The sequence below is a fragment of the Vanessa cardui genome, chromosome 4 (assembly GCF_905220365.1).
Source record: "Vanessa cardui chromosome 4, ilVanCard2.1, whole genome shotgun sequence".
Taxonomy (NCBI): domain Eukaryota; kingdom Metazoa; phylum Arthropoda; class Insecta; order Lepidoptera; family Nymphalidae; genus Vanessa; species Vanessa cardui.
Window position 1 is genome coordinate 26739 of NC_061126.1, and position 25114 is coordinate 51852.

The window sequence follows — 25114 nt, forward strand, 5'->3', positions numbered from 1 at the left end:
TTTGGGATTTTAAATTTTTAATAAGTGGATCCCAGGTGTTAGATTGTCTTTATTTATTATTATCTTACGTAGGCCAAACGCCTACGCCTTATCAATGTATTAATCAGTTATATATAAAATATAACAATAAACTGAGTGTCGTGCGTTAATATGCATAGTGTTTCTTTTGTGTTGTGTTCGTCAGCTGAGATAACGCAGGTAACGAACTCAATTTTGAAACGTTTTCTTGTTAGACTTCTTATTATCCCTTTAACTCACTTTAGAAACCCATTTCATCACAGCAACTTGCATTGATAACATATTTGCTACCTATATTCCACAAACCAAAATTATTATTAATAACCTAAGTTCAGATCATTGTTATATTGTTATTTTTATGTTAAAAAAATAAGTACTTCTGAAAAGATAATGTTTGTTCCTTTGACCGCAAGTCGTATTGAGAAGTTTAGAAGTAATGTTATGGCTAATCTCCCTCACATACATTTCAGTGATAATCCCAATGTATTATATAACAATCTATTTAAATTAATAAAAAACAGTTTTAAATCTATATTCACTTCTAAAACAGTTAATACAATAAACTTTTTAAAATTCAGTGATTGGGCGACTATTGGAATTTATAAAAGTATTGTTGTATTGGATGTTGATACGGCTCGCTTAGTATATTTCAGTTACTTTCACAGTATAATGTCATACGGTATTATGCTGTGGGGCAACGCAGCCGCTATCCATACTATATTTGTGCTACAGAAGAGGGCTATTCGCGCAATCTATAACCTAGGAGCTAAAGAATCGTTAAGGAATAAATTTAGAGAAATCAAGATATTGACTGTTGCTTCTCAATATATATTCTGCAATGTTATGTATGTACGAAAAAATATTAATGATTTCATGAGAAAATGTGATACTCATAGCATTGGTACAAGGAACAAACACAAACTTATTACTCCTGTTACTCGACTACATAGAGTCAGTAACTCCTTTGTGGGGCAATGTATACGGTTTTACAACAGGATCCCAGAAAGCGTTCAAAATGCCTCTGTTGCCAAATTTAAGAAAATTATTAAGGAACGCTTGTATGCAAAAGGTTACTATACAATTAATGAGTTTATGATCGATAGCACACCTTGGGAATGAAACGATCGCCTCCTGGCTATTTCATCTCATATTAAATTGTTTAAATAATATATGAGACAAATAAAAAAAAACCCGCTGAGTTTCTTTTGCCGGTTCTTCTCCGGTCAGGGTATTTTCTTTTTCGAACCGGTGGTAGTGTCTCAATTGACTATCAATAAGAAAGTGTAATGCTTCTATATTGAATAAAGTTATTTGAGTTTTGAGTTTGAGTTTGGTCACAACGTATGTTTTTCGAAAATCCATAAAAAAGTTGTTAATTTTAATTAAATATTAAAAACGCTATATCGAGAGGGGTTTCGTCCTCCCGTGGTCGAAAGACTAGAGCCGTCTGCACGACTCGAATCTCACCTCGCCGTTGTCATTGGCATCGACGTCGACGGCGCGCACGCGCAGCACGGGCGAGCCCGGCGCGGCGCCGGCCAGCACGGCGGCCACGTAGGGGCGCTCGACGAACACGGGGCAGTTGTCGTTGACGTCGGTGACGGCCACGTGCAGGCGCGCGTGCGCCACGCGGCCGCCGCCCGCGCCCGCCGCGCTGCGCGCCTGCAGCAGCAGCGTGTACGCGTCGCGCTGCTCGCGGTCCAGCGCGCGCCCCGTGCTGCGCACCGCGCCCGACGTCGCGCCCACCTGCCGGCCCGCTCGCTTTACTTCTCCGAACTTCTCTCGTTTTATGCTCCGGACATATTGTTAAAATGTATAGATATGAAATCGCACCTCGAACCCGGGGACCGGATTCAGTATTCGAAACTCGACGTGCTCGTTCAGTGCGGCTCCGAGTACGTTGAGGACGATGATAGTGGCGGGTTTGGTGGAGTTTTCGACCACGGAGCCGTAGTAGTCCGCCTTCTGAAAGGCGAGCCCGGAGTTGTCCGGTTCACGCACGCGCACTTCGACCCGAGCCGTGCTCGAGTAGAGCCCGTCCGATACGCGCACTCGCAGCCGGTGCGATCCCGCGAGCGCACTCGGCTCCGCCACGCTGAGCTCGCCGGCGGCGGACAGAGCGAAGGCGCCACGCGGGTCTCCGTCGATGATGTCGTACTTGAGCGAGGCGAGCGAATTCGGTTGATCGGGGTCGTCGGCAGTCAGCGTGAGCACGCTCACACCGCTCGCCGTTGGCAGCAGGACGATCGCTTCGTACGAGGCCTGAGCGAACGTCGGAGGGCAGTCGTTCACGTTTATAACTTCGATCGTCACCTTGGCGACGCTGTCTGAAGGTAACCTGGGGTTTCCCATATCGATGACCTGTAAAACAAGTAAGTACGTCTTTCCATATAAGTCTTAAGATCTCAAATAGTATAAAATCAGACCCAGAACGCTAACTATTTGTACACGAAATATTAACGTGAGATTGAAATTGTATGCAAATGACGTATAACAGAAAATATATGCTAAATAAAATTTTCACGAATTAACTTATGGACATCGAAAAGGTATGCGTATTCTTTCGTCGCGATCGTTTAAAAACAAAAAAAAGCCGCGCCAAGTCTGACGACATACCTTAACTGTGAACGTGTGGGTCTGCTGCAGCTCGTAGTCGAGCGGGGCGGCGAGCTGCAGCGCGCCGGTGGTGGGGTCGAGGCGGAACAGCGCGGCGGCGGCGGGCTCCAGCACCTCGTAGGCGCGCTGGCGGTTGGCGGCCGAGTCGCCGTCGGCCGCCGCCAGCACCAGCGGCGCGCCCGCCTCGCCCTCCGCGTCCGTCACCAGCGCGCCCACGCCGGCCGCCTGCGCATGCGGTGCGGCGTTAGCATCGTTAGTAGCTCCTTCGTAGTAAGCTTCACCTGTTCGTAGATGTGGATTCCGACCTCTGATACGCGGCCGCGATATTCTCGACGAAGAAGAACCGGCGGGAACTCGTTGCGATCCAGTACGTGTACGGTCACGTGCGCTTTGGCACTGCCCCCGCCCTGCGCATGAGGAGTACACGTGAGCACTCGAAACTAAATGTTTCTAAGTGACATGCAATTTTTATTTAAACACAATGATAGCGACATTGTAAAATATAACACAAACAAAAAAAATACCATGTTGAGGGCGACGATGGTAACATTATAGGTTTCTCGCTTCTCATAGTCTAGCGGGACAGCGAGAGACAACACCCCGGCGGCAGGATTCAGATTGAATTGGCCCTCCCCGCCCTGCAGCGTGTACCAGACGGCGGACGAGCTGCGCGCCTCCAGCGTGGCGACGACCGTCCCCGCGGGCTCGTTTTCGTACACCTCGCATACTATATCGTCCGACAGAAATCTGTCGAGGAAAATATTAGAACGTTAGCGTATCGCGTGCAACGCCGGTGAGAAACGAATCCCATCGACGAGATATCAATAATTCACCTCGGCGGCGTGTCGTCGGGCTCGACGACGATCACGTGCAGCGGCAGCGTGGACGAGCGGGCGGAGGGGGGCGGGTTGGAGGCGCGCACGTGCAGCGTGTAGTCGCGCGGGCCGGCGGGCGGCAGCGCGCGCGCCAGGCGCACGTCGCCCAGGCGCGCGTCCGCCTCGAACAGGCCGGCCGCGTCGCCGCCCACCAGCGCGTACGTGACGCGCGCCGCGTCGCCCGCGTCGCGGTCGGCGGCCCGCAGCGGCGCCACCAGCGCGCCGGGCGCCGCGCCGCGCGCCAGCCGCGCCTCCCACAGGCGCCGGCCCCACTCGGGCGCGTGCTCGTCGGCGTCGTGCACGCGCACGGTGACGCGCGCGAACGCCACGGAGGCGCGGGGGGCCTGGTCCCGAGCCCACACGGTCAGCTCGTGGGTGGCCGAAGTCTCCCTGTTTTGAAACCATATTTATTAAAACTCGGCCTTTTCTACTTTTCGTAAGGTAAATGCTCGAAAAGAAAGGAAGCTAAATTACCTATCGAGCGGCCGAGCGAGTTCCAGGACGCCGGTGAGCTCGTTCAGACGAAAGAGCGAAAGATCTCGCGGAGCGCGCGCCGCGTGCAGGCCGTAGAGCAGGCGCGCGGCGGCGCCCGCTGAGGCCTGCAGCGTCACGAGCGCCTCGCCCGCCCGAGCGGCTTCCGAAACCTCTACGACGTACTCGCTGCGCGAGAACGTCACGCCGCCTTCGTTCGCGTCGTTGATTACGGTTATGTTTATCTAAAATATTATTAAAATTTTACGCGCTGCTTCTTAGTACGAGATACTGCGAGGTGTTTAAATACATTTCTGTTTCTACATCATAATTTTAACAATCTTACCGACGTATAAACCGTGTTCAGTCCGTCGCTTACGGATACGTTAAGCGAGTATCGCGAACGTTCCTCCCAGAGCAAACGTCGCGCCAACACTAGGCTGCCGTCCTCGCGACCCACATAGAACTGATGGTCGGGATCACCGTCTAAAATTAAGTACAAAAATGAAAAATATAATACAGGTAAAGCGTACTATCGATAAATACAAGGCTTCTCATCGGAGGACGGTCACCTTACCGATAATGTCGTAGTAGAGGGCGTCGCCATCAGGATCGGAGGCCTGCAGGAGAGCCAGCAGGAAGCCGGGCGCGTCCAGCTCGGCGGCCTGCAGCGGCGGCACGGCGCGCACGCGCGGCGCCCGCCCTCCGCCCGCCGCCGCGCCGCGCACGCGCGCGCGCGACACGCTGCAGCGCGCCTTGGGCCCGCCGTCGCACGCCCGCACCTTTACATGTCCAGTGTGAAACGTAAACGTCCTCTAGCACCGTCGTTAATCAATATTAGCAAATTGACAATTACCGTCAGATCGTAAGTAACGTGCGCGGTGAGAGGCAGGCGTGGCGAGGCGTATATCCGTCCGGAGTGAGCGTGCACGCGCAGGAGGCCTCGGGCGACACCTCGTGCGCGGGCGCTGTAACGAACGGTTCCGTTTTCTCCGGCGTCGCTGTCGAGAGCTGCCACCTGCGTGAGTTCGTTTTACACCCGTTTAATGACATTTGATATTGTAATGACTGAATGACGTTTAGTAAGCTTTAAAATGTAAGTAAAATTTTACCGTGGTAATATAAGTGCCCTCAGGATCAGCCTCTTCCCACGTGTCCCAGACGAGGCGAACACCAGATCCCTCATCTTCGTCCTCGGCTTCCGCTTCACTCTCCGCTTCCGAGCTACTCTCTTCAGCTTCGAAGGAGGCTGCTTCATCATCCTAAAAAGTAATAAAACAGTTTTTTGTCAGGTAATTTTATGACAGGAATCATCGATCAGAGGATAATTTGAATTCTACGTCATAGTATGTATGTTTTAAAAATGAGATTAATTTATTATATCTTCTGACATGAAGTATTATCACCAGACCTGCGTCGGTTGTGCAGGCACATGCACGTCATAAAAGCGTTGTGTAAAGGCTGGCGCGTGATCGTTGAGGTCGAGCAGGGTCACGCGCACGCGCGCCGCGCCCGCCAGCGCGCCGTCCCACACCGACACCTCGAGCGCGTGCGTCGCCGCGGCCTCGCGGTCCAGCGTGCGGCCCGTTGTCGTTATTTCACCTAGTCAATTGAAAGTAAACGTTCCTATATATTTATTCTACATTGACGTATATCTTTGTCATACTACAGTATTCCACACAAAATATCGTCAGTAGTGAAATGGGCTCACCAGTTTCTTCGTCTATAGAGAAGAGTCCGTCTGGGTTACCGGCAATAATTGAGTATCGCAGCTTGGCGGGCACAGGAGAAGCGTCGGAGTCAATGGCGTGAACGCGGGCCACATGCGTCCCAGCTGCGGAGTGCTCCGCGACGGTGACGACGTACTCTGCTTTCTCGGGCCATGGCGCCATATCGTTAACGTCTTCTACCTCAATGTAAACCTGTTATTAGAGAATTACAATTTGTAATTTTTATTTTTTAGTGTTGGTCTGTTATACTAAAATAATTTTATAATTTATAACAAGAAAGTGTTGCTTACCTGAACGCAAGCATGTCGCGGCACCAAGCCATGGTCTTGTGCACATATCGTTAGCCAATAATGCGGTGTTGTTTCTCGATCAAGGGGTGTCTGTGTTCTGATTACACCTAAAAATAGAAGCAACAAACGTAAATTTATTGTAAGTAATAAAAACATAAAAGCAAAATGTTGTAATTAATTTACCTGAATCATCAATTGAGAACAATGCCATTCCGGAGCCGGCGACGATGTAGTACGCAAGACGGGAGTCACGACCCGGGGGGTCGGCGTCAGTAGCGGTCGCGGTGATGACCGTGGTTCCCGGGGCTGCGTCCTCGGACACCGTTGCCGCGAATGCTTGGCGCTCCGCAAAAACAGGCGCGTGTGCATTTTCATCAACGTCAACTACCTCCACAATCAGCGTAGCTTCTGCCCACAATGATGGTCGTCCACCATCTGTTGCTCGTACTGTGACGCCGTAGACCTATAAATTCGTAATTTAACATATATGTATATGTTTAAATATATAACTTAAGAGACAATTTTAATAGTATGACCAACGACTAATAATTAATACTAACCTGTCTTTCTTCGAAATCTAATCGCTTAGCTGTCCGTAATGTACCGGAAGTGCTATCAACTGTGAAAACAATGTCGTCGGGTGATTGGTCAGGCAAGGAATAAGTGACGATTCCTCCAGCTCCTAAGTCAGGGTCAAACGCCTCAAGTACTGCAACTAAAGTACCGTTGGGTACATCTTCACGTATACGAGCACTATATGCTGGCAACGCAAATCGTGGGGTGTTATCGTTTACATCATCTACAGCAACGCGCACTAATGCCTCAGCACGCAAACCACCACCATCGGTAGCACGTACCGTTATTTCGTAGAGAGAACGCCGTTCTCTGTCAAGAGGTGCACAAACAGACATAACCCCAGTTTCACGTTCGATACAAAATTCGCCTTCACCTCCTCCACTTAGACTATACGTGACGTGGCCATATTCACCTCCATCGCGATCAGTTGCATTCGCATGGAATATTGCTGTTCCATTAATAGCATTCTCGGTAACTCTAAAACTCGCGAGTGTCTTTTCAAATTTTGGGGGGTTATCATTAACATCGAGTACTGTAATGGGTAAAAGTCGAGAAGCTGTGCGTTGTGGGTGACCGAGATCATAGACGGTTATGTTTAAGTAATATTCACTCTCTCGTTCTCTATCAAGATAGCCGATTACTTTAAGCTCTCCCGTATCTGGGTCAATACGAAATGCTGAATCGGCGTCGCCCCCAGAAATTGCGTATACTAAGAGTCCATTATAGCCAAGATCCCGATCACGGGCCTTAAGACGAACTAAGGAGGTACCTAATGCAACGGATTCATTGACTTTGACTTCAACCGGAAAATCGACGAACTCTGGGTAGTGTAAATTTTCCCCATAACGAGAAGAAGCTAGAGGGAAATCTTCTGCAAAATCTATAGGTGCATTGCTTCTTTCAGCAGCTGCTAAAAGCTCAGTCAAACGACGTGCTACAGAAGTATCACGACATTCTAATGAGTTCGATTCAATGTTGCCTCCACTTCCACTGCCACTACCACTGACTAAATGTAATGTTAAAGTAGCTGCATCCGCAAAATGCGTTCCATCGGTTGCCGTAACATTTAGTACGCGTGTTTCAGATCTTATGTCACTAAGATCGCAAGAAAGCACAAGAACTCCAGTGCTAGAATCAAGAGAGAAGCAATTGTCTTCATTACCTCCAATAACACGATATGAAACTACATCTCCAGAGTCAAAATCAATTGCCGAAAGTGTAACGATTTCAGATCCAATAGATAGACGTCGTGATAAATACCCAACGCAGTCAACTCGTTCAAATTGGGGACGGTTGTCATTGACATCTTCAAGGCGTACTGTTAGTCTCATTTCCGCTTGGCGACGATAAGGTAATCCCCAATCACTGGCACGAATTTGTAAAACGTATTCACGACGCATGCTTTCGTAGTCAAGTAGCCTTGTAGTTCTTACTGCACCAGAAAAATGATCCACCTCAAAAGGAACCGGTTGTAAGTTAGCAATGCTATATGATATGTAAGCGTTCTCGCCGGAATCGGCATCACGTGCAATTACTCGAGCGACGATTGCACCCGTGGGACCGTTTTCCACCAGAGTAACTTCTATTTCTTCTCGCTCAAAGACAGGGTCGTTGTCATTGGCATCTACTATAGCAATTTTCACTTTGGCCGAAGATTGCTTGCGTGTTCCGGCATTACCTTGATCAATAGCCGATACAGTGAGTGTATACAAAGATTTTTCTTCAGCATCTAAGTCAACTGCCGTATAAAGAACCCCAGTATCTGCATTAATCATAAATTCCCCACCTTCATTACCACCTACTATTTCAATATATACTCTAGCATTTCGGCCTTCATCGCGATCGCTTACCTTTAACCGAATAACAGGCGTGTTTGGTGGAGCCGTCTCCGGCACGGTTGCCTCATATATTTCGCGACTGAATATAGGCGCGTTGTCATTTGTATCTGTCAATAACACCGGCAACGTTAAATACGACGACCGAGGCGGCTTTCCTGCGTCTGTGGCACGGAGAGTTAGATTATAACCATGAGGCGCACTCTCTCTATCAAGAAGTGCATGCACTACAATATCATACTCTCCTTGCTGTGCCGAGTTTCGTACACGAAAGTGACCATCTGGATCACCATCAACTATTTCTAGACCAGTAATGCGGCCGTGTTCTCCTGTGTCTCGGTCTTTAACTTCAACGATTGCGTATATTTCAGCTGTTGAGTTTTCTATAAGTTCAGGTAGATGACGAACTCGCAACTCGGGTGCATGCAGGTTTGCCTGGATAACACGTATGACTAAGGAGGCTCGTGCTGCGGGAGCGTTGTCACCTCGAGTGATCAGAGACGCTCGGTCGTGCGCTAGCACTGTTATTTCGTAACGCGAACTTTCCACCACAGACAGGGATCGTGTTACAGTTACTACGCCACTTGTAGGGTGTACTGCAAACCGGTCGGTTGTTTCTGCAAGACTATAATATATTTCACCGTTAATACCAAGATCTGCATCCTCGGCGGAAACACGTACAATACTAGAATGTAGGGGAGCATCTTCTTGAACTACTGCTTCGTACTCAGTCGGATAAAATAGAGGACTAAGGTCATTTTCATCCGTAACCTCTACAACTACTACCGTGTCAGCTTCGAGCTGTCGACCATTGGGCAGCTGCGCCGTGGCTCGAATCTCTAATCTGTAATTGTCTCTTCGCTCCCGGTTTAAGACATCAGAGAGGCCAGCGCGTGTACGAATGGAAAGGAAACAATAATCGCCTATGACATGTTCTTCCGCTTTAAAGAATTTGTCGCGATCACCGTGTCTGATACGAAATCGAACTCTTGCTTCAGGACCAGGTAAACGCAAGCCCAGAGGATCGGCGGCGGGTGGCTGGGAGGCGTAAGTCCTCGGTGGGCTGTTCTCCGGTATGCTCACGTTGTACAACGAGTAGTCGAAATGAAAAACTGGCTGCGGCGCTGGGAGAGGTGTGGGGGGGCCTGGGCCGGCGCCGCGCACGCCGCACAGCACCGCCAGGACCAGCAGCGCACGCGCGCTCGGCATGGCGCCTTCTTTATTCTGGAAACATATTTAATTTATTTTACAAATCATACAACATTTTTGAAATAATGTTTTAGTCTGCTTTATCATGAAACTAGCGACCCGTCATTTTAAAGATCTAAGCATACATAGGGACAGACAGCGGTATGCGACTTTGTTTTATACTGTGCAATGATAAAATAATTAACCACTTAGACTTTGGAGTAGTACTGCAAGAAGCTTCATTAAAAGTATAACGCCTCGCCTTGTTGCATTGACTGGTGACTGGAGGGATGGTTCGTTTTTGTGCGCAAAGGAATTCTGCTGCTGGAATTCTTGTCACCACTCCACGCAGTCAAGATTTATAAAGTAACTATTAATACAGTTTTGATATTATAATTAATAATTATATATTTCAATACTTGATGATAACCAAATGATAGCAATGATCGATGATAACAATTCTTTTGAATACATTATATCTATATAATGTATATAATTTATGTAATGATAATGTAGTCATATTCAGAACTTAGCGCTCAGTACCTCCGTTGTTAAGCATGTATAAGGCTTGTTTTATTTTATCCAAATAGTTTGTTTTTAACCAGCCATTAACAGTATCCAACAATGTCTGAATGTTATTGAATGCAAATTTTAGTCACTGATAATAATTAATTAAAACTAAGTAAACAAAACAAAAAAGTAAAAAAATAATCAAGCTAGTATTGAAATGCGCTCAAGAGTAAGACAAGCTATTCTTTCAAAACTTTATCGACTCAAAACGGTAGTACACAATTTGTGTATATCATATCATTGTTTGTCGCCAGATTTTATTTGAAAGTGTTAAATCGATCAGATCATTTTATTTAACTTTTTAGTTTAACTACTCGAGTGAATCTATATACATAAATAGATAAATTATCAGAGAGTTTTGGCGACAATTGAAACAAAACTACACAAATGTCGGTAACCAAAAATATTAATATTAATAACGCACCGCCAAGGTCTGGAATACCCTCCCGACCTCTACTTTCCCCACCACCTACAATATGGGTACCTTCAAGTCCCGAGTGAATGGGCACCTTCTAGGCAAGCGCGCTCCATCTTAGACTGTATCTCACTTTCCATCAGGTGTGATACAGTCAAGCGCTAGCCTATACAATTAAAAAAAAAAAAACATACGACTTGTTCCTGAACAGATTGCTCCGGTTCTAATACACACACATATGTATGTCTTCATAGTCTGGCAGCTACTCTCAAAGCTTACGGATGTACGGTATCAAGGTAAAGTATTTCCTACATTTTTTTCTAACATACGAGTACCGGGGCACGCTGAGCTAATATAGATGAGGGTTCCGACTCAAGGGGCCCAACTCGGTCGATGACATGCGCTTATCAGCTCGTAGCTTATCGTCCATTTATCACGACTCATTATCGTTGAAGTTTCACGCACCTTTCTGTAAAGTTCCACAGCAAAACTAACTGACTTAAACGACTTACTGTAACACTTAAGTTTCTCCATTCCGACCGATCGCAATGAAAGTTGTATTTTCTATCTCTATGTCATCGTAATTTACATCAAATTAAAATTTAATTAAATTTAAAGGAACCGACGGTTCAGCGAATAAACTCTAAGTCGGAGAACCGACAAAACTTTCTGCAGCTACTGTTTGTCGCCGATTGCTTTACATACAGTGTATTTCAATCGAGGGGGGAGTAATAAACGAACCTATTGATTAGCGTATTCCATGCGATTTGTTAATAGATCAGCTTCATTCTGTATCTGTACTACAAACAGTTCAGATCAATATCTTTCACGGTTAATATAGCTTTATTTACATTTCTAACCCATTTAATTACTTATCGAACCGGAATCCATATTGAAAATCATATATTTTATTCATGACCAAATTAAAAGTATTTTTTTATTCGTTATGGCTTGTTTACTGTTGAAACGAATATCTTTCGCTCGGGGTGCACTAGAGTAGGCTGACAATTTTATACATTTTCCTAGTCAAAAAATTGAAACAGATGAATGTATTGATACCAGTTTAACAGTGATACATATTCAATGTTATTTAGATAATTTAATTACTATGTTGCATGATTTTAATTTATTTACAAAAAACTGTATTAATGTTATTGTACGGTCATGTACATGTGTTTAGAAATGTAATCTAGCTGAAAATAGTGCATATCAGTATTTTTTTTATGAATTTGCTCAATGTATTCTGATTGCATACCGATGAATAAATAAGTAACAAAATTTTATTTGTAATCACAGGATAGGAAATACATATAAATATTTTTTATTTTTTTAACAGTTATTTAGTATTTGTTAATTTTTATTTTGATTTATATATTGCAGTTATTGTTTGTTCTTCATTAAAATTGAATTAATTTTTTTTTTGTTTATTTTTCATTATGTACTTTTTCCATTTCTATTTGTAAAATGGTAAATATGTTTGAGTATAATACTAGCTCATAGAAGGTTGTAGATATAATTGGAAAAGTATTGGAAGCTTATGAATGAAATTCAAAATTAAAAATATATATAAATTTGCTTTTATGTAATACACAGCTTTTCACGTATTTTGTTAGTATTTCATTTTATTGACAGCGATCTCCTTTTTTGACTGAAAAAAATCCGTAGAGATTAAAATCAATTGGTTCGAAAATCGTGACGTGAGAAAAGCAATATTATTGTAATAATCACATTAATAATCAATTACAGAAAATATAATCATTATCATCAATTTTGAAGTTAATTCATAAAAACATAAAATATTTGTATTTCTTTCGCTTCATTATCCAAATATATTAAAAAATCGGTCAAACATGGTTCATGTAGGAGTGCGCGGCCCGTTTTTACTACAAAACATATCACATTTTATTTTGGGGACTACCGATATTCGATGAGTTCCGATTCTGATATCCCGGATTCAAAACCCGAATCGGGTCGGTTTATCTGTTACAAAATTCTCCGTAGCAGCTCAGAATTTGAAAATGGACTATGTACACTGTCGTGCCATGAAAAGCACGCAGGCCAATTATTTCTAGGCATGAATTCCTTCGATTCGCATCAGATTCGTCGGCCTAGCTGTGAAACCGAGGAATATGGTTGTGACATCGTGATACTGAGTTCTCAAAGCTGTCCGGACACCATGTCTTACCTCATGTGTGAGTCGTGAGGGCGCGGACGCGGCGCTCGCTCCTCGCGAACCTGCAACAGACAACTCTCTTTGTATTATGTTATTATTATTGCCGAACGCATTATAAACAACTATTTTTTTTATATTTAGTGATGTATAATTGCACACATGGCGAGAGTATATTTCGGAAGCAACTATCTATGAGGTAATCGCAATCGCTTGTAATCAATAAATACTGAAAACCTGTTTTAGTTCACCATCGCTTACGGCTGGTTCGCAAATACCTACTCAATTTGTGTAATAATTTGTTATTGAACCGAGCACATTGTGTTGGTGTTTATGCATAGTCGGATAAGCTTCCATGCAGTCGAGGAGGAATACTTCAATATTCCCAATATCTTAACAAAATAATTCACGTCATCATATGAAGACTAAAACTCATGTTTTGTTTCATTTAAAATTGTATCGAACGTATTATTTCCCTTTCCCTGGTTGTTTTCACTGACAAGTGTCTGTGTCCGAACTGGTAGTAGTTTTTTAACCATCAATAAGTAGGTTTGACGCTTATAAATATTGAATCAAAAAAAATTACTTTGGCATTGGATCAATCAAAGAACTACCTTTATTTAAAATAATACGAAAATGATAGGAACACGCCCTACACCATGCTAGATGATGCTCGAGATTGATTTTTTATGCTTCGAAACCAATTGTTTGAATGAATAGTACGAGTATTTTATAACAGCCTGCAACTTTATTTTAAACAAATATTTTTGCAATATTACTTTCATGGCAAAATGCATACGTCCCACATATCGACTTTTTGGTAAGTTGAGTTTAGACATCGATACATATTCAAGGAATGCATTTTAACAAGACGTCACCACTACGTTTGACGGGGACCTCAGATATGGCGATTGTTAAATACGAAAAGATATAGGCCGCATTGAGGATATAATGTTCTTATATAAATAAGGGATATGTCTTTTATTTTTCTATGTTTTATATATTCATATGGCAGTATTTATATAACAGCGTATTCCGTGGATATGGCCGATATAACATCAATATAATCAGCAAGAGCTGGCAAACATAATAGTAAAAATATGTAAGCTATGCACTGGAGTTTTGGAGATCTACAAGGCCTATCCATATATTACTTTATCTTTCACTTCAGATGTCACAAACAAGTGAACGCGAAACCTAAATTAATTTTCAGAAGACATTAAACATTATTAATTTTATTGTTCAACTTGAATTGGTATGCGAAAGACATCATATTCACGAAGAGTTAACAAGTTAACAGTACGCGCAAGGAATACAGAGGAAACAAATCCGACTTCAAAAATAAACATGTGCACCTCATCGGGTCCCGCAATTATTCGAAGTATTTTTAGGAAGTTCAAAAGCTATGGCAGGTTTTGTTTTGGTTTCATTACATTTTAAACTTTCAGTCACTCAAAAAAAAAACAAATCAAAAATCAAAGTATACTTTATTCAAGTGGGCTTTTACAAGCACTTTTGAATCGTCATTTAACAATTAAGTGAAGCTACTACCGGTTCGGAAAGTAGATTCTACCGAGCAAGAAACTCAGTAGTTACTCTTTTTCAGCATTTAAAAAAATACAGTCATGTTAGTTAATACAATTATTAAATTAATGTATCCTGCCTGGAAGTCAACAGGTATTAACATCTATAACTCGTCTAAGCATCTTCAATGATGAAACCTCTTTTAAATGACATTTAGAATTTCATATATTACACATTAGTCCAGATAATATTGGAGTTTATCGAAAACAATTTACTGTAATTTTGTTTGCGTTTTTCATTTTTTTCCAGTCAATAATTGTGTAAGAATCAGTAACTTTAAAAAAAAAAAAAATGTAACTATTTAGTAAGATATCACCAAGAATCCTCTTTAATATATTTTGCACGTCTACGTTCTTCAAAATGAGACCATGGCCGATATTTTATATGCAGCTAACCCCATAGTCACTAGGCCAAAAATCTCTTTACACTTTTAGTATATAAGTTGTGTCAAAATCAAAATATTCTTTATATGAGTGGGCTCATAAAAGCAAGTTTGTTTATCATCCTTCATAACGTAATTTTACACGCGTAAAGTCGGGACTCAAGACGTCTCAAAGCGCTCACATGAGTGAGTTAGATTACAATGCGCATCGCGCGTACCTGAAAATGTCAGATGATTTAGTTCAACGCTCGACTGCGAACGCGAACAAGGAACCTCAACAATGAGCGTGTCTCCTCTCTCCGCTATGTCTCCGGGCCTCGCTCGCCACTCTTGTCTTCGTTTCAAAAGAAAGGAAGTCTTTTCATAGTACATCTCCTTTTATTCGGAGGATTAAGCGTAATGCGGGCTGCAGGACGGCTGAAGTGCCCTTGTTACTCGAGCTCTAACATTTTAAGGCAGGTAGTCTGCATTGTTGACGACATCTTGTTTTCATATTATATGTATCACGAATGTTCTGCGGCGAAGATTAATCACACAACTTGCGAGAGCGTAGCTCAGCGGCATTGTTGTGGTGGTCCCGGCCGGGAGCCGGGATCCGGGAGCCGGGGGCCGGCTCGTACTCTGAATACTTTAGTTTGCTGAATATATCTGCATTTCGAATTAAGTATATTGTTTTTTGAACAATCACTATCGTATAACGTTACTGCTGCGAATAAAGACAGATAAATCTGACCTCGGAAACATTGAATCATGAATATAAATTCTGATATTGAATTATGTCTGATATAACCTGCCTACGGTTGAATAGATCGCATGGTCAGGCTGCCTGCCTTTTAGTGTTAATGTGATAGTGATAATGGTTACTTGCTTATTCATTCTCTACCGTATAATCCGATTACACTTCGGTGACAGCGTAGCCTGCATTAAGGGAGAACTAAGGGAACGAACTAGTATGAGTGGAGTAATCAAAGCTATTATAACAAAGTATCTACAAGTAGTATTTAATGAATTGACACATTGTACTTGGTGATAGAGTTTGCACTGGACGAGTCCGTCTGTGCGAGTATCACCCACTCATCATGTATTAAATTGCCAAACAGCAACGCTTAGTACTGTTGTGTTTCTGTTTAAAGAACGGCTCAGCCAATCACGGGCACAAGGGATAGGAAGATGGCGTCGCATTGCGATGTAAGGAATCTGTAATATGTGAGGCCCAATAATATTAAAAATCGACTGACAGGTAATGCACAGCCTAAACGGGTGCGGCCGATAGGATAGGACACCGCAGAGGAATTCCTTATAGTAGGTATTCCAATTTTCAAGTACTAAAATAGTTTGATAAGGGATCAGAAACAATGAATTTCCATAAACATTTCTGTGTGAATGTTCACTATTTCTGATATCAGACATATGAAAACAGTATTTAAACTTCTAAGGTATTAATCAAAGACAGCTGGTAATCATAGCTCATATTATCGACCTCGCGTGATGTTGTCGTTGTAGTAAGTAGCTTTAGTAAAACGACTAAAGAACAAAATCTTACAGTATGTTTATTCTTCTAATGAATGGCGAGGACAGATGTAAATTGCGAGAAAAGGAAACCAGAACATTAATTTATGAATCTTTCTTGGGAATAAACTCGTTAAGTTCACAAACATCTTATATTTTCGAAAGAAAATGTCCTCTCGACGTAGACTGATATCTCCTGAGAAGATTTGCTAGTCATCATTTTTGTTTCAACCGTTACATTGGCTTATTTCGTTTCACATTGTTTTAAGAATCGATTTATTGAGATCAGCTGTCAGCGTAATGACGACTCAGTGACCCAGCGAGCAGTAGAGCATTGTATGCGCATAAGTTAAACTCGAACAACGCATTCACTTAGATTGAAACGCTTTTTGTATCAAGCGCGGGACGCATGACGTTGATAGTTGGGCGCAGGCGCAGTGCGCTAGTGACGTCACACGTGACTCACGCGCACGCGCTCTCGCTTCTCACAACACAAATCTTTATTGTTGCATTGCTCATTGAAAGGCACGCCCGTTTGTGTTTTAGTTGTTTTTCAAGATCATATAATAATTACGATCAAACGGAATGTGGTTTTTTAAATAACACAAGTAGCTTCAGTCGGTCTTTGTATCGTTCTAGTTCAAATACATTACAAAAAATATCACTCAATCTAAGTCGATGCTTTAGTATCAGTCCATCGATCAACCTTTGAGAGTTGCGGGTGTAAAGTATAACAGAGCAACATGCATATTGCGCACCTCTAGCCGAGTTTCCGGCCGCACTCTCAGCTTTTGTTTCTAAAAACGACGCTTGCGCAGCCACTCGTGACTAATTTTGAGCGACCAACTTATGTAAATCTGTGTTGCTAACTATATTAAAGATTAACAATATTTATTGTCAAATTATGGCACGGAATTAATGAAGTTTCATATTCCGTATTCAATGGCAAGATTTTGTAGACACAGAACTCAAACATACATCCCCTTGTCACGAAGCTTTATTGCTGATACAAACTTAACGTCTAAACAGTATCGTACTGTTTTGACATTAAGTTTATATCTTAATAATAATGCTTATTTAAATTATTAACGTAAATACATATATGTATACGATGTACGGGACTGAAATGCACAAGTTCGATCGTCGTTTTCCGCCTTATGATGTCTTACTGTCAACCAGCATTGGGCGAGCGCGGTGGACTACAGTTTCACTTTTTCAATTCCAGAAAAAGAGAAAATTAAAAAAAATGCTTTAAAAAGTTGAATGTTCAAAAATTCCACCCTTAAAATGAAGGAAATTTCATACTAAGTTTCATTACATCCAATATTTAATTTAATGAATATAATATGTGTATTAGTAACGATATATCAGATATTTAAGCGGTTTAATTGATAAAAGTATTAAATAACAACTGAACATCGAAATAAACTAGTTTTTATTAAACTCGCCCAATGGACTAGATTTTGAAACATCGGTAATTATTGTCGGCGTCGTCTGTGTGTGCTCATAATCGTAAGACGGACGCTCCCTACAGTATGGCATTTCATTTATCAAGCTGTGTCTATTTCGTGAGATTTTGTATTTGGTCTGGAACTTAGACATTATAATATTCAGTCGAATCTGTAGGTAAATGTTGGTGATTTGTAATACGTTTAGAGGTCTCCTTATGTGGCTCATTACACGGCGAAATAATTATGGATTAAAATCAATACTCGCGTAAATTTTGCGGTTTGATATTAATTTAAGCCAAAAACCATCCCGTGCTTTGAAAGATCATTATATAAGTCTGTTTGTTGTTTATTTCGCGAGCCGGTTTGCAAAAACTGGTGTCAATATATGATTATCTTATTTCAATTACGCACAACAGTTTGCGTATTTTTTACAACTCAGTTGGAGAACAGAAATTAATTTTCAATCAGTTGATTTTGTATAAAAGCCTGCGATATTCTTAGCTTTTGCATCTGATTATTATGGATAACAAGTAATGTAATCGAAAATAAATACGTATATGCTCCATAAATTAGTATATTTCAAGTTATTTTATTTGAATGATCATCTATCTATCTTAATTTTCTTAACATATTCGGTCGTTAGGTCCGGCAGCCCGTTTGATCATTATTATTTAAATTTAAATATTTTCAATGAATGATTTCTCAAGCGATCGGCGCCGCGCAATATCTGTAATCATATGATGTTAGTAAATTTACTGTAGTGGTTTTTAACGAAGAATCGTTGATGATGTCAGCGGTTCAGGCAGGCGGCCGCGGGCGCCGGTCATCGGCCTAACCTTCGCGTCGCACCGCGCCTCCAATAGAGATACGCGCTAAGTAGCTCACTGATTCATGTTGCCGAGATAAATGCTACAACCGTTACATCTATCTCGACGATAGGCGTTTGTTTCTGTCTGTGTTATTATTATTGTGACTGGAGCCGAGCAGAAGACGGACCGTCGGGCTCAGGTATGCGGTAAACATCCCGTAGGGTCGGCCAGGCGACGACTGCAGGCGGAGTGAGGGGGGTCCCAGCTGCTCTCACGCACACGCGCGCACCCCCGTGCTCACAGACGGCTGCGTGCGCTGGTGTGCTGTACTTGCGTGGCCGCCGCCATATTGGGCTCTTTAACATCACCTACCTAACTTAAACCGCTTTCGCTGGGTTGCATGCATAATCACATTCACTTCTATTATACGCGTTAAGTGTTATTGCATGAATACCCAAACAGGTAAATTAATATTTATGTCATTTATAGATTTTGTTTAGTATTGACTACGGAACGAGCAACTTTATTTTGGAAATAAAACAAATTTATATCGTCCCATTTGACTTCATTAATATTTATCACTATAAGTTGATTGTTTTTTTTATAAACTAGATATCGTTAAGTAATATATCTGGTAATACTAATATTTTATTAAAATATTACTATATCAATGCGCATGTTATGATTTGTTTTAGTATATTTAAAACAATCATCAGCGTCAAATCATCCCCTTGCGTTATTTGTTTGCAAATTTTTATGAAACACCATTTAATATATACATAGGTACGTGTATCCAAAAGTACGTAAATAGTGTAAATTATCTATATAGTAACTGCTCTATTTTAAACTCATATTTGTATATATTTAAGAGCTTTATGCTAATGATTCCTATGTCAATAAAATAAACTTACTTTTTTGCAGAAGTTTATACTTAACATAGAGTTTGATTTACAAGTGAAGTGATACTGTGTTATGAACTAAAGTCAAACTATGTTAATCCTCCTCCCTCGTATAATGACGGACAAGGAGCACCATCGAAATGATTTTTTGAGTATAGACCAGCTTGCGACAAGGTCACGTCACGGGACGAGCAGAGGAAGGGGGCGAGATGATCAACTTGTTCCTGACACACTGGTCTGTTGTTACAAACATCTGTCGGACTGAACACTGACTGTTACCGAGGAGATTACTTACAGTCCATTACTTAATTTTATTTACTGTTTAAAATGAGACAAATACTAAGTATCTATATTTTTAACATAAAAACTCCAATATTGAATATACAATACACATTATTACTTGAAAACAGGTAATAACAATAACGTTGGTGTGTCAAAACATAGTTTCCACTCGCCATTAAACTTTTGTTCACTTCACTGTACGCCGCATTCATTCTTTAACAATAAGCAAATTCTTCCAGCCGAAATTCAGGTTCAGTGGTGTATTTATATGATATTAAATTGTATTTTACGTTTCCTGTGTACACAAAAGAGAGAATATAGTTTCCGATGAAAAGGTACAGGGAGCCACTTGAGTTTGGAATGTAATTCTGACATATGGTCTCATCTTCGGAAACCATAAATAAATTAAAATATCTGCGTTATCGAGGTTGGTTATGAGAAGAGAAATCAAAAAGGTTCATTGCAGACATCCTAGCGATTTCAGAGGCATAATTGTCATTCTGCTCAATTCCCTGATGTGCAGTGTTACGACAACTTTTGATAGAAGTGCATACCAAGGCTACTGGCAGATGACAACAAGGTATTTTGAATCCATTATAGGAAGTCGACAGATTAACATGATGTCATACTTGATGGCTGATGTTTCGCATCAACATAATTATTATTGTTGTATGTAATAGGAACGTCTGAAGCATATGGTTATGCTTAATGAATCGAATATTATTAATATTTGGTTTTCAATATTCGCTTATGGACTTAACAACTTCCCTTAAGTAATATTTTACATTGACTTTGGAGAATGATGTCAAAATATAAATAAGTCTTGTAGAAAAACCTTTGTGCAAAAGCTTTGCAAAAGACTATCTGCTTTTAATGAAGATAAAATCGTGTTCTTATTGCTAATATAAATGTGAATGATTAAAGCCATTAGTAAATAAATGCGATCGACTCAAGTTTTTTACTTCAAAGAGTCGCCGAAAGCAGCTGCAGCATATCCCTCGTTGGAATTGTCTATGTTATTTAAATAATATAATTCACCTGAAACTTGGACGCTTTTGTAGCAGTTCTCTTTGATGTTAGTGTTTCCAGTATAATGGGCATGTAACCGTTTTAATATATTTTTGTTCCAAGAAAAAATATATGATTAAAATAAGCTCTGGGTAATTGCATTTGCTTACAACAAGAGATTTGAAAAGTCTTAATAGCTTTTAGTTTTTCCTGTTAAATGCAGGTTTATATTACATTCGAGAAGAAGAGATCGACTACCTGAGAATATTGAAATGAATGAATTTGTAAATTTATCGTAATCTTAAGACACTCCACCAATGAGTTGTGTCCGTTTATCAAATGAAAGTAATATAAAAATTGAATTGTTTTTTTTTTCGAACGAATAACTAAATATGTATTTAATATTTCTTGAGTTTCTGAAATTGTGGCTTACCTGCGTTATATACGTTTTTTAGGTATTATTTCATGATCAGATTTCATGGACCAAGATTTTTTTGAATTTGTAGGAGGAAAGCAAGGTAGATGGGCCAGTAAGTAAGCAAGTACATTTTTTTAAACATTCATTTATTTATCACGGAGTTAACATTTAAATTGTACAACAAGAGAAGATGTTTATAAATGGGGTCAATTACATAAATCACTTATTCTAAATCCACGATAAGGACGCTTCTAGAGGGTTTCTAAAACCATTTTCTGTATAATTCTTCGAGGAAATTCAATTCCTTCAAATAAAACACCATATGGTATGTAATAACGGGACGCTTTTTACTAAGCACGTTATTTATGGACCAGTGAGCAGTGGGCGGCTGTGTAGGGCTGCCCTTGTGATCGATTACAACTGCAACTGCAGGCCGTCCTTCAAAAGTCTTGCCACTTATCGAAACAACTTCCAGAGTCTTTCTTAGTTTCATTGAATATAAATAGCGTACAGTCTTTAATAGAATGTCTCTAGTATAGAAACTTTCTCAAATTTTTATTTTTTTATTTTAGAGATATCCTTAAAAGCCTGTTACAAAAAAGAAATGGATCATAATTACAACTTTATAATCTCAAAAGTTATTATTATGACTCATTAAGACCGTTACGGACTTGTCTGGATATTCACAAATACCTCTTAAATAATTGCATTTGCTAGTGTTATAATAGAGAGGACCAAATACCTCCCAAATAAGATTTTTGGTGTATTATAATATATATATATATATATATATATATATATATATATATATATATATATATATATATATATATATACAAATAATATTTAAAGTGAACGTTTTATGAGTGTATCCTTAATCTATAAACTTCCATCAAACAACAACAAAGAGTATATCGGTAGATTTTGTAATAGCTAGTATGGTATTAATGTTCCTTAAACGCTCTGCCAGGAGTTTTACACTAGAAGTTTTAAAAACGAAAACTGTACTTTCATAAAAAAATATTTAAGAAAAAGCTCAACATTTTTTTCAAATTATAAGAACATTGGTTTTTAAACATTTCTTGGAATCCGGTTGTAAAAGTAGAGAAACACTGCCCCTCAAAAGAATTACTAAGCCTGCAGTCGGGGAACAGAGGTAACAAGTTTTTGTTAGTTCCTGGTAATAATAGCGGGGATATCACAATTTATGGAATTAAATTGATTCCATAAATCAATAACAATTGAAGAATCGTGAAAAGAAGAGATCTTCTAGGTTTCGTTTTAAAATTGTCAATGTACTTCGTCGTTTTTTCCAGAGCTAGTACACGCCGCGTCTCGTATATAATTGACTTTATTAACTAAATCGACCTTTGTCTCGGAGCACACGATGCCATACGCTGTTCGTTGCTAACGACTTATCTGTTATTCTTATATGTTAATTTAAATGAACATTCAACTATGTTTTTAGAAACCATTAAACTACAGCGTAGTTATGTTGATATCAACAAAATAAGGTTACAGACTGTAATCATTGATAGCAGATTGCCAATGACAATCTTTCGTAGTCTTATCAAGTGTGAGCTGCGTGCGGTTCTTTGATTAGAAAATAACGTAAGATTAGAAACATTAACGTAATTGTTTTATCGGTCCTTCATTATAAATGTTTGGTCTCGTTGAAGTAACCATTAATATTTTCAAGGTGATACAGTGCATATAATATATCGGAAGTATCTATTCTGTAACTTCTGAAATCGATGTATTATACATAGGTATATTTTCTAGTTTCGATGAATGAATTTTCAAAACAATTTAAGTAATATGATTGAAGTGGATACTTATGTAATGCGATTCATTAATTCGAAGTTTTCGTGTAATATAAAAGAAATGAAGTTTGATCGACTTAGCTGGAACAGCTTGGCAAAGAGCGATAATAGCCGATAACGCTGACACAAACTCTCTGGCATTTGATTACTCCACCTAACCTAGTTTACTCTTGCTCGTGCTTAACACTGCCTCTTGGTGATCAATTCTCGTTAGCCAGGCTCAGATCACACTCTCCTCGGCTTCGGAATTATAAAAACAAATCCATTACGTACATTCTTTAGGGCGCTGTTGATTATTTAATGGTCGAGTTATCGTCGAATGTAAGTTTGTATCCATATCATTTGAAATTGGCTTCTTGTCGATATGTTTTGATTTTTAAAGTTCTTGCAAGTTCATACAAGTCTAAAGGACTAAGGTTATGACTCATGAATATTTTATGTAGTCATCTGAGTAGGCTGCTCATTACTGGAGAACATTTATTTCTATACGTTTTTGGGGGGTTGCCTGTTGTTTTTTGGGGGTCGCCATAGCTTTAATATTTATAATTACTGTTCTATTTTTTACATTATTACTTACCTAATTGTTTGCTTAATTTATGAGTAATGTGTAACCGATGAGTAATAAAGTTTAAAGTAAAAGTTTACAACAAAAATATTTAAAGCTGCTAAATTTGCGATTTGTTTGAAAACCGTTAACTCTGTTGCGGCCTTGTATATACCTCGCTTCCATTACAGCCTTACAAATTAAAACGACACGTCCGCATGCTATCGGCTTACCTGTACAAAGCCAGATTAATTCGCTTTAAATATCCGTTTACGAATATGAACCGTCACAACCGTGGCTCTCGGGATCGTTTAGAAAGCACAGGCGACTGGCAGGCCGCAGGGCCGCCCGGCACTGTACACAGAACCGGCTAGTACTGCCGTGAAACCACTTTATAACAATACACATTGATTTTTCACCATAATTCACCGAGCACTTTAGTGAACACTTCCGAGTAGTTGAGTTTTTACAAGAAACGTCGACCTTACTCGGTCGAGGATAAGATCGCGTCTGCTGCGAGCGGGGCGAGGGGGGTGCAGAGCGAACGACGATACGTACACCGCGACAGACGTGCGCCGGCTGACTGGACTGCACCGCTCGCGGCAGCGGCGGCGCGGGGGGCGGGCGCGCGCGGGCCGAGGAGACCTGCCCCGCAGCTTGCCCTATAAACTTGCTTTTTGCCCGCTCTCATATCGTGAGTAGGCTGGTTGGCTCCTCGTGCAGTTTTGTGAAAGGCGAATTGCATCGTTGTTGTACGAAATTTCGAAAAACTATTTGACAACTGCATACGACGCAATCGAAACAATATGCGTAATTTCCTATAATGTATTTTTTGGTGTTAATGTGATTAGAGTAAGGACTACATATTCACAAGAGAAAGATCTCCAAGACTATAGCAATAAATGAAAAACAAGATGATCGGGGCGAGCGATTCAATCTTTTTCGCATTGCGTACGAGATGAGCTTTTCGTAGGCGAATACTGAATGGACGGCGAGAAGGCTAGAGATAATACACGCTGCACAGTGAACAGGCCTTTGAACGGCACTCGCTGCATACCGCAGGTGGGTTCCAATCACCGTCGCTCGCGGTGAGTGGGCGCCGCGCCGGTCTCCAGTAAGACGGATGTGACGAAATTTCTTCCGAGCTACTGAGACGCTTACTATCGAATATTAAGCTGTATACAAATGGAGCATTTTTAGAACTATACCTGTAAACTGATCTGGGCTAATTATTTTTATTATTAAATCACTTTCACTCAGTCAACTGGCGCGGCTCTGAGCTGCAGCTCTGCGGACGAGACCCTGAGCAGTTGTGTTCCGGTTCGCTGAATGTTCTCGAGCGACTGCACTCGATTCCCTGCCCAACAACTAATTAATGATGATGATGACGAATAGGCAGCGCGACTCGTACTCATTTGTTTTTTAAATACCTATTTAGATATCATTTAAATCAAAGGGAGTCGTTTCTTCCTGTTCGTGGTTTGATGGATTTCATATATATATATATATATATATATATATATCTTAGTGTATCGAAATCAGACAAAGCTTCCAATTATATATATTACACTGTATTTATTTATTACTTTTATATCTGCTCTGTACACCCCTACCTCTTTCTATAACTGTTTTCCTCTACCTTAAGGTTGCC

At 40.8% G+C, this 25114-nt stretch overlaps 1 protein-coding gene across 2 annotated transcripts in view; it reads right to left on the reverse strand.

The window, feature by feature from the left end:
• The window catches only part of LOC124544263 (fat-like cadherin-related tumor suppressor homolog), a 37542-nt gene extending 13506 nt beyond the window's left edge, over positions 1–24036 (reverse strand). For both annotated transcript variants that reach the window (XM_047122736.1, XM_047122735.1), the window contains exons 1-18: positions 23697–24036; positions 12770–12819; positions 6561–9635; positions 6184–6463; positions 6001–6107; positions 5692–5902; positions 5392–5582; positions 5093–5242; positions 4837–4998; positions 4558–4762; positions 4327–4466; positions 3984–4225; positions 3468–3899; positions 3159–3381; positions 2940–3041; positions 2635–2859; positions 1852–2379; positions 1486–1764 (exon numbers count right to left, since the gene is read on the reverse strand). In XM_047122736.1, the coding sequence (XP_046978692.1) occupies positions 1486–1764; positions 1852–2379; positions 2635–2859; positions 2940–3041; positions 3159–3381; positions 3468–3899; positions 3984–4225; positions 4327–4466; positions 4558–4762; positions 4837–4998; positions 5093–5242; positions 5392–5582; positions 5692–5902; positions 6001–6107; positions 6184–6463; positions 6561–9620 (6537 nt within the window). In that variant the 5' untranslated portion in view covers positions 9621–9635; positions 12770–12819; positions 23697–24036. The remainder of the gene's footprint in view (positions 1–1485; positions 1765–1851; positions 2380–2634; positions 2860–2939; positions 3042–3158; positions 3382–3467; positions 3900–3983; positions 4226–4326; positions 4467–4557; positions 4763–4836; positions 4999–5092; positions 5243–5391; positions 5583–5691; positions 5903–6000; positions 6108–6183; positions 6464–6560; positions 9636–12769; positions 12820–23696) is intronic.
• Positions 24037–25114: the final 1078 nt, after the last annotated feature.